Here is a 10000-nt window from a genome sequence, read left to right on the forward strand (position 1 = left end):
GACTTTTAGCGTATATAGAGCCAGCATATTTCCACCAGACTCCATGTAAATAATCAGTACTTTTAGCGTGTATAGAGCCAGCATATTTCCACCAGACTCCATGTAAATAATCAGTACTTTTAGCGTGTATAGAGCCAGCATATTTCCACCAGACTCCATGTAAATAATCAGGACTTTTAGCGTGTATAGAGCCAGCATATTTCCACATGTAAATGGGTGAATTAAGGGTTTATTTCAACCAAACCAGAGTGGTGATTGTCGGAACAGTGGAAAGATGAACCAAGACGGCTTTTGATAGTTTGATTTAGTTTCTGTCCACTTTGAATGAAGTGTGTTTTACCATGATAAAAGTCCTGATTATTTACATGGAGTCTGGTGGGTTTGGTGATGGGGAGTCTTTTACTCTGAAAACTGTTTGTTTGTCTGTGCTCAGGTCTCACAGCGCCCCCAACAGGAGGGAGGTCAGTGTGCAGCTGTTGGACTCAGGGCCGCTCCAGACCGGCTCCCAGGACGCTCCCGGCCCGAGCACCAGCTCCCAGGATGCAGTGGGGTTGGCGGGGGTGCCCTCTGGTAGCCTTGGAGAAGCCACCAACGCAGCAGCTGCAGCAGCTGTCGCAGCCGCTGCTCCTCTAATCAAGGTAGATTGAGTCTGGCTACACCACAGATGCATTCTGGGACAGGAGACAAAAACTCTCTGGGTTATTTGCATTTCTTTAAACCGGCAGTATTTTACCAACAAAATGCAGTATTTTACCAACAAAATGCAGTATTTTACCTTCATACTGTGTTCAGGCTCAGTCAGATATGGAGGCTCGAGTCTCTCAGCTGGTAGAAGGAGTTCAGCAGCTGCTGCAGGCTGACAGGTACACACACACACACACACACACACACACACACACGCACACAGACATACACACAGACACACACACACACACACACACACACACACACACACACAAACAGAGACACACAGACGCATACACATAGATGCACACATATACACACAACATACATATCGAATCATCACTGTGACATCACTGCCTGCTCTGTTCTTCAGGGAGGGCGTGGCCAGGGGGCGTGGCCTGAGCCAGCAGACGCTGCATCACCTGGAGACGCTGCACAGCCAGCAGCTGCAGGTAACCTCGTGTGTGTGTCAGCCCTACCTGACTCTGTCTGTCTCTGATCGCTCATTGGCTCTCCTCTCTTCCAATCAGAGCCAGCTGCTGGAGTCGGCCCTGCGGATGCTGACAGGCCACACCCCCGTGACCTCTGACCTCACGGCTTCAGGTCTGCAGGTCACTCACCTGCCGGACGCTGCAGGTAAACATCTCTGGAGTCTCTGCAGACATTTTGGATGTTTGGGGGGCTGGAAAGAAACGCAGCGGGGGAGAAAGAAAAGGGGGAGAAGGAAGGGAAATTGAGACAGTCAACTTTTGGAAAAAAAGTCTGCGGTGGCCAATCAGAGTGTTTTACAGCGGAGGGAGAGTCCGTACAGGAAACCTGTAGATCGTTTGCTTTGGTCTGAATGAGTTGGTGAGTTAGTGAACTTGGAGCAGTTTGGTTTGGTTTCACACCTGGACAAATCCAAACGTACCAACATGCATCATTACAAACCACGCAAGAACGTCCAGCCCTCTTATTGGTCGGATGTGTCTGGGGGGCGGGAGCAAGAAAGTAAATACAGGAAGAAGGTCCTGTGTTCTGGTCTAGTGGTCAAACCAGCTCATTTCATTACAATAATCAGACATTGTTTCACAAGAGATGTTACTACGTCTGCTCTGGTCACCGAACACACCTGACTACAGGAGACATCAGCTCAGACTGGAGGACACACCTGACTACAGGAGACATCAGCTCAGACTGGAGGACACACCTGACTACAGGAGACATCAGCTCAGACTGGAGGACACACCTGACTACAGGAGACACTAGGAGACCCTGGTTGACAGCGGCACCGGGAGCAGGGGGTGCGAGGGGGCAGCGAGGGTTATTGAGGTAAAAGTCCCATCAAATCCTCCTTGGTTGTTCACACTGCGGCTGCATTGAAACACATCAGATCTGGGTCTGATTCAGGACCACATATGGAAGCGGTCTACATCAGACCTGGGTCTGATTCAGGACCACATATGGAAGCGGTCTACATCTGATTTGAGTGTTGATGACACTACTTCTGAAGAAGTCTCACCTGGTCACTTGACCCCAAAAACATCAGATTTGGGCCACTTGATCCTGCAGTCTGAACGTAGCCTCATGGCGTTTTCCCACCACACGGTACCTGCTCGACTCTACTCGCCTTTTTTGGTTTTCCAGTCTGAAAATAGTCCCTGGTACCTGCTAACAGGTACTGTGTTCAGTACCAGCTCCGTCCAGGTTCCCAGCGAGCTGAGGAGATCCCAAAAGGTGATGTGAAAGTGACAGATGGGGGGTGTCCTGAACTAACCCGCCATCTTTAAATAGTTTAACCAGCGGTGTGTATTTGCCTCCTCCAGCTTCTTTAGAAACTAAATGTGTCTTCTGGCAAACTGTGTGTGTGTGTGTGTGTGTGTGTGTGTGTGTGTGTGTGTGTGTGTGTGTGTGTGTGTGTGTGTGTGTGTGTGTGTGTGTGTGTGTTTCGGTATGTGTGTGTGGCAAACAGCCACATGCTGCAAATCAAACACACACCTTCCACGTTCTGGGTGTGTGTCGTGTTAGGTCATGGCAGTTTCCTGCAGCGTCGCTATGACGACCAGCCACGCTCGCCTCACGCATGAGGCGGTACCAAATCTGTAATGGGAGAAGAAGGACAGGACACCGCGGACAAGCTGAGTAGAGTAGAGTAGAGTAGAGCTGGTACTAGTAGAGTAGAGTAGAGCTGGTACTATCAGAGTAGAGTAGAGCTGGTACTAGTAGAGTAGAGTAGAGCTGGTACTAGTAGAGTAGAGTAGAGCTGGTACTATCAGAGTAGAGTAGTGCTGGTACTATCAGAGTAGAGTAGAGCTGGTACTAGTAGAGTAGAGTAGAGCTGGTACTAGTAGAGTAGAGTAGAGCTGGTACTATCAGAGTAGAGTAGAGCTGGTACTAGTAGAGTAGAGTAGAGCTGGTACTAGTAGAGTAGAGTAGAGCTGGTACTAGTAGAGTAGAGTAGAGCTGGTACTAGTAGAGTAGAGTAGAGCTGGTACTATCAGAGTAGAGTAGAGCTGGTACTAGTAGAGTAGAGTAGAGCTGGTACTATCAGAGTAGAGTAGAGCTGGTACTAGTAGAGTAGAGTAGAGCTGGTACTAGTAGAGTAGAGTAGAGCTGGTACTAGTAGAGTAGAGTAGAGCTGGTACTATCAGAGTAGAGTAGAGCTGGTACTATCAGAGTAGAGTAGAGCTGGTACTATCAGAGTAGAGTAGAGCTGGTACTATCAGAGTAGAGTAGAGCTGGTACTATCAGAGTAGAGTAGAGCTGGTACTAGTAGAGTAGAGTAGAGCTGGTACTAGTAGAGTAGAGTAGAGCTGGTACTATCAGAGTAGAGTAGAGCTGGTACTAGTAGAGTAGAGTAGAGCTGGTACTATCAGAGTAGAGTAGAGCTGGTACTAGTAGAGTAGAGTAGAGCTGGTACTATCAGAGTAGAGTAGAGCTGGTACTAGTAGAGTAGAGTAGAGCTGGTACTATCAGAGTAGAGTAGAGCTGGTACTAGTAGAGTAGAGTAGAGCTGGTACTATCAGAGTAGAGTAGAGCTGGTACTATCAGAGTAGAGTAGAGCTGGTACTAGTGGTGGAGAAAGGCCATCAGACAGTCAGAGGTTATGAGGCGTTGCGACCAGCAGGCGGTGCCAGCGTCTCTCTGACTCATGATGGGATGTGCTGTTGCCATGGAAACACCCATCTCACTCTGATGCAGCAGAACAGATGAGTGTGCTTCTGTTTGCAGCTGCAGGCTATTTTTAGTCTCTCTCTCTGTCTTTACTACGTCCTCTCCCTGAGGATGTAGAGGATCGTCAAACAGCCTTAAGAGTTTTGTTGCATGTGTGTCTCTGTGTGTGTGTGTGTGTGTGTGTGTGTGTGTGTGTCTGTGTGTGTGTCTGTGTAAATGTAAATCTTATGTAGCTCTTTTCTAGTCTTAACGACTACTCAAAGAGCTTTAACATAGTACAGGAACCATTCACCATTCACACATTCATACGCTGTATCCGAGGCTGCCGTACAAGGAGCCACCTGCTCATCAGATAAACACTCACACACATTTACACTCCGATGACGCAGCATCGGGGGGGCAACTCTGGGTTCAGTGTCTTGCCCAAGGACACTTCGACATGGGACTGCAGGGCCAGGGATCGAACCACCAACCTTCCCTGGGCTCTAGAGTGCGACCAATGTGGTCGCGTATGTGACCAAAATGTGTAAGGGTGCGACTAAGATTGTTCCTAGGTCTCACCGGTGCCCCTAACGTCCTCTCATCCGATGTCGTTTATATGGATGTGGTTTAATGTTGCGTTACTTGACCCATTTCTTCTGTAAAGCCGTGCCTGTGATTGGATCTCTCTCCGTGCAGGCCCCCCCCCCCCCCCATTCACTCACACACAGCCCCCCTGCAACATGCAGACAGACACAGCGCTGCCGGTCCACACTGCTGACATTTGTCTACAGTTGTAATTGTTATTAACACAGCTGTATATTAAGCATGAGAGGGGAACCTGTATTGGTACCAGTGTTTCTGCTGGTAACTCTCTGTTATTGCGGCCGCCACGGTGAAAAACACAGAAGAAGTTATTGAATGTAACTAAGTTCAGTTGGTTGAGTAATAGCGTGAGACGGAGCCTGCTGGACCTGGGCGAGAGATGTGACCCACGGCCACATTATCATAGTTCATAAAAACACAGCGCAGCCAGGGACGATACAGACATTTCATACACAAGACGTTAACGCCACTGACCCGCCAAAGAGCATCCAGCCCTGCTGGACCGTACTCTGTGAGGAGCATACCTTCAGTACATCGTTCTCTCTCTCTCTCCCTCCCTCTCTCTCTCCCTCCCTCCCTCTCTCTCTCCCTGTATGAGCTACTGGGCTATCTGGCTCTGTTATTGTTGTTGAAGCTATAAGACTTTGAGGACAGTATAATTGTGCTTCAAATAAAAAAAAATGTACCAACTCCTTATTGTTGATTAAAATAATTGACATAATATATATATGAATGTATATGGAGCGTGATAAAAAGGTGATCTTGAAATTGTGGCGTTAACGGCGACGGGAGGAAAAATTTGGGTGCACCTAAATTTTGTGCGTGTGTGTGTGTTTGTCTCTCTGTGTGTGTGTGTGTGTGTGTGTGTATGTTTCTGTATGTGTGTGTGTGTGTGTGTGTGTCTCTGTGTGTGTGTGTTTGTGTCTTAAGAACCCTTTTAAAAAAGCCCCCCCCCCCTCCTCTGACCTCTGACACTCTTCTCTCTCTCCGTCAGGAAATGTCCTTAGCAACCAGAAGCAAGGTTCCTCGGCAACCAGAGCTCCCGCCGCCTCCGTGGAGACCGGCCCAGTTGCCATGGCAACACCCCACCGTGACCGATGGCCAGAGCAAATCAGGTGAAGGGGGGGGGAGGGGTTTCTGCGGGTGGAGCGTGACAGTTTTGTTAAACAGAGACAGAATCCTGCAGAGTGTGTGTGTGTCTGTGTGTGTGTGTGTGTGTGTGTGTGTGTGTGTGTGTGTGTGTGTGTGTGTGTGTGTGTGTGTGTGTCGTGGTGTGTGTGTGCTGTGTGTGTTTGGTGTGTGTGTGTGTGTGTGTGTGTGTGTCTGTGGTGCGTGCGTGCGTGCGGTGTTGTGTGTGTGTGTGTGTGTGTGTGTGCGTGCGTGCGTGCGTGTGTTTGTGTGTGTGTGTCTGTGTGTGTGTTTGTGTGCATAGTATAATCATTCAGAGTGAGAGAGAGTCGGGCCGAACGAGGCTGCTGCTTCCTCACATCCTCACAGCACGGTTGCCAGGCGCGTTTCCACGGCAACACAGACAGTATCCATCAGTATGTGTCTATGTGTGAGAGAGAGAAGAGAGACAGAGAGAGAGAGGGAGAGAGTGAGAGAGAGAGGCTGAGAGACAGAGAGAGAAGAGAGACCGAGGGAGAGAGAGAGAGAGAGGCTGAGAGACAGAGAGGGAGAGAGAGAGAGAGAGAGAATAACAGAGGTGAAATCTGCCTAGCAACTCCTAGATGTGTTTTTCCTTCATGTCTCTGCAGCAGACCACCATTTCACCAATTCATCTATTGATTAATGTCTGTATTAAAGAGACAGGTGTATGAGCTATTTCTCCATAATCAGTGTATTTTATATCTATTATATGGGCTCTCTTCAAAGCCACCATGGACCATGTTTGTGTGTCTGAGTGTCTGATGGAACAACAATCTGTGAAACTGGTCCAGTATTAAACCAGAACCAAGCTGTAATGTAACCCTACAGGACTAATGTTCACCATCACCAAACCCACCAGACTCCATGTAAATAATCAGGACTTTTATCATCGTAAAACACACTTCATTCAAAGTGGACAGAAACTAAATCAAACTACCAAAAGCCGTCTTGGTTCATCTTACCACTGTTCCAACAATCACCACTCTGGTTTGGTTGAAATAAACCCTTAATTCACCCATTTACATGTGGAGATATGCTGGCTCTATACACGCTAAAAGTCCTGATTATTTACATGGAGTCTGGTGGAAATACGCCGGCTCTATACACACTAAAAGTCCTGATTATTTACATGGAGTCTGGTGGAAATACGCCGGCTCTATACACGCTAAAAGTCCTGATTATTTACATGGAGTCTGGTGGAGATATGCTGGCTCTATACACGCTAAAAGTCCTGATTATTTACATGGAGTCTGGTGGGTTTGGTGATGGTGATTTCTGGGCTATTTTATGTTAAACTAAAAGGATCTTACTCTTTAACAAAAAGGTCTATCGTCATATAGTAGCGTCATAAGCTGCAGTGTGAAGGGGGGGGGGGTGACATCACTTACTCTACAAGGTGGCATTCCTAGAAAGGGGGAGGGGTACACTATCCAAAATTCCTCAGCTTCTCTCAGAGGCATGCAGAGGAAGAAAAAAAAAAAGCGCAGACCCTCCCCCTCCTCCCTTTCTCCTCTCAGCTGCAGCAGCAGCAGGAGGAACAATAACCTGAGAGCAGAGCAGTCGCTGCAGTCCGTCCTCTCCGGCTTGATTTCCGAGCTCTGTGCAGAGGAGGCAGGGAGGGAGCCGGGCCGAGGGAAGATGTCCTCCCCGCAGCTCTCCTCGTCCCGCAGACAGTCATGTTATCTGTGCGACCTGCCCCGCATGCCCTGGGCCATGATCTGGGACTTTACCGAGCCCGTGTGCCGCGGCTGCGTCAACTACGAGGGCGCGGACCGGATCGAGTTTGTCATCGAGACAACTCGCCACCTGAAGCGCGCTCACGGCTTCCAGGAGGGAAGATCCCCCACTGGAGCACCTGGGCAGCCACAGCCCGGCCTGGCAAAGAGCCAGGCGCTGTTACTGAGCGGGAAAGAGCCGGTGGGGCAGCCTCAGCAGCCTGGCGTGGACCGGTACTCGCTCGGCGCAGATAACCGGGCTCGGTTTGACTACAGCAGGCTGCCCAACGGACTCGGAGCACCCAACGGTTTCAAATCAAACGAAGGACCGCCTGAGTTAAACCGACAGAGCCCGAACTCTAGCCGACAGAGCCCGAACTCAAGGAGCAGGACCCACAGCGGGCTGGTGCCGGCCTCGGGACCGATGAACGTACCGCCGAGCCTGCTTCCTCAGACCGCATCGCACGGAATAGCGGGAAGAGCCGCCCCGCATAGCTCAGCGGTCGGTGGAGCCTGCGAGCCCGGAGCGAAGCGGGAAACTGACCAGCAAGAGCGCGAGCTGAAGGAGAAGCAGCGTAACGTGGAGACTCTGGCCGAGCTGAGCGACAGCCTCAGGAACAGGCAGGACGAGTGGGCGGGCAAACCGAAGCCCGTGAGGGACACGCTGGTCGCTTTATCCGGCTGTATTCCGTTCGACGTGCGCTTCAAGAAAGATCACGCGCTGCTTGGGAGGGTGTTCGCTTTCGATGCCGTGTGCAAACCCGGCATGGAGCACGAGCTGAAGATCTTCGTGGAGTACCCGAGTGGCTCCGGGAACGTGTTCTCCAGCGCCTCGGGGGTGGCCAAGCAGATGTACCAGGACTGCATGAAGGACTTCGGGAGAGGTTTGTCCTCAGGGTTTAAATATCTGGAGTACGAGAAGAAGCACGGCTCGGGGGACTGGCGTCTGCTGGGGGATTTATTACCCGAGTCCTTACGGTTCTTTAAGGAGGGAGTAGGGGGAGACATGTTGCCACAGCCCTACATCGACAGCAGCTTCCCGCTGCTGCCCACCTCCCTGGTGCTTCCCGGCCGAGCTCTGGCTTCAGGCAGCGGGAGCAGCAGCGGCAGCTCCAGAGGTGGCGTGAGGAAGAGGAGGGCGTCCCCTGAGCCGGAGGAGGAACAGCAGAGACAGCAGTGGATCAACAGCCAGACCGAAGCGCTCAAACTCTCCATGGGGGCCGGTTCGTTCCCCTCGGGCCGCTCCACACCCCCAGATCCCTCCACCGTTGCTGCTCCTCCTCCTCCGCCGCCGCAGAACGGACAGTCCCCCATGACGGCGCTCATGTCAGTCGCGGATACCCTCGTGAACGTGCAGCACTCCCCCAACAACAACAAGGACGGAGACTCTGTTCACTCCACTACTTCCTCCTCCAGACACAACAACAGCAGCAGCAGTCCCGTATCCTCTCCCAGCTCCTCCGTGTCCGGACAGAGGCGCCTCTCATCTCGCAACGGAGACCTCGGGATGTCTACAACGTCACAGCAGGACCAGCACGTGCCTGACTCCCCCACCATGGCGAACAGCGGGCCGCTGTGCTGCACCATCTGCCACGAACGGTTAGAAGACACACACTTCGTGCAGTGTCCCTCTGCGCCGAACCACAAGTTCTGCTTCCCGTGCTCCAGAGAGAGCATCAAGGCCCAGGGAGCCTCTGGCGAGGTGTACTGCCCCAGCGGGGAGAAGTGCCCGCTGGTCGGCTCCAACGTGCCCTGGGCCTTCATGCAGGGGGAGATAGCAACCATCCTGGCTGGAGATGTGAAGGTAAAGAAGGAGAGAGACCCCTGAGAGGAAGGAGAGGACACATTGATGTGAAACAGTCTGCAGCTGAGCCTCAACACTTTCTGTCAGTGGAGATAATTCATCTTTAAAGGGTAACTTTAAGGTTTGTTTTTTTTAACCTGGACCCTATAGTCCCATGTTTTTGTGTCTAACTGACTAATGGAAATAATAATCTTTTGAAATTGATCCTGTATTAATCAAGAGAAGTAAGAAAGAGTAACTGTAAAATAATTTTTATTTAACATGAAACAGCCCTGAAATCACCATCACCAAACCCACCAGACTCCATGTAAATAATCAGTACTTTTATCATCGTAAAACACACTTCATTCAAAGTGGATAGAAACTAAATCAAACTACCAAAAGCCGTCTTGGTTCATCTTTCCACTGTTCCGACAATCACCACTCTGGTTTGGTTGAAATAAACCCTTAATTCACCCATTTACATGTGGAAATATGCTGGCTCTATACACGCTAAAAGTACTGATTATTTACATGGAGTCTGGTGGAAATATGCTGGCTCTATACACGCTAAAAGTCCTGATTATTTACATGGAGTCTGGTGGAAATATGCTGGCTCTATACACGCTAAAAGTCCTGATTATTTACATGGAGTCTGGTGGAGATATGCTGGCTCTATACACGCTAAAAGTCCTGATTATTTACATGGAGTCTGGTGGAGATATGCTGGCTCTATACACGCTAAAAGTACTGATTATTTACATGGATTCTGGTGGAAATATGCTGGCTCTATACACGCTAAAAGTCCTGATTATTTACATGGAGTCTGGTGGAAATATGCTGGCTCTATACACGCTAAAAGTACTGATTATTTACATGGAGTCTGGTGGAAATATGCTGGCTCTATACATGCAAAAAGTCCTGATTATTT

The 10000-nt window shown here is 50.0% G+C and overlaps 2 protein-coding genes across 2 annotated transcripts in view; both read left to right on the plus strand.

Moving 5' to 3' along the window:
- Positions 1–10000, plus strand: part of kiaa0586 (KIAA0586 ortholog) — a 41295-nt gene that overhangs the window by 1955 nt on the left and 29340 nt on the right. The window contains exons 4-8 of the mRNA XM_031304642.2: positions 434–638; positions 793–863; positions 1058–1136; positions 1215–1320; positions 5417–5537. Of these exons, the coding sequence (XP_031160502.2) occupies positions 434–638; positions 793–863; positions 1058–1136; positions 1215–1320; positions 5417–5537 (582 nt within the window). The remainder of the gene's footprint in view (positions 1–433; positions 639–792; positions 864–1057; positions 1137–1214; positions 1321–5416; positions 5538–10000) is intronic.
- Positions 6936–9561, plus strand: irf2bpl (interferon regulatory factor 2 binding protein-like). Its single transcript, XM_031304643.2, has one exon. The coding sequence runs from the start codon at positions 7030–7032 to the stop codon at positions 9112–9114; it is 2085 nt and encodes a 694-aa protein (XP_031160503.2). The 5' UTR covers positions 6936–7029; the 3' UTR covers positions 9115–9561.

Source organism: Sander lucioperca, chromosome 18, assembly GCF_008315115.2.
Source record: "Sander lucioperca isolate FBNREF2018 chromosome 18, SLUC_FBN_1.2, whole genome shotgun sequence".
Classification (NCBI taxonomy): Eukaryota; Metazoa; Chordata; class Actinopteri; order Perciformes; family Percidae; genus Sander; species Sander lucioperca.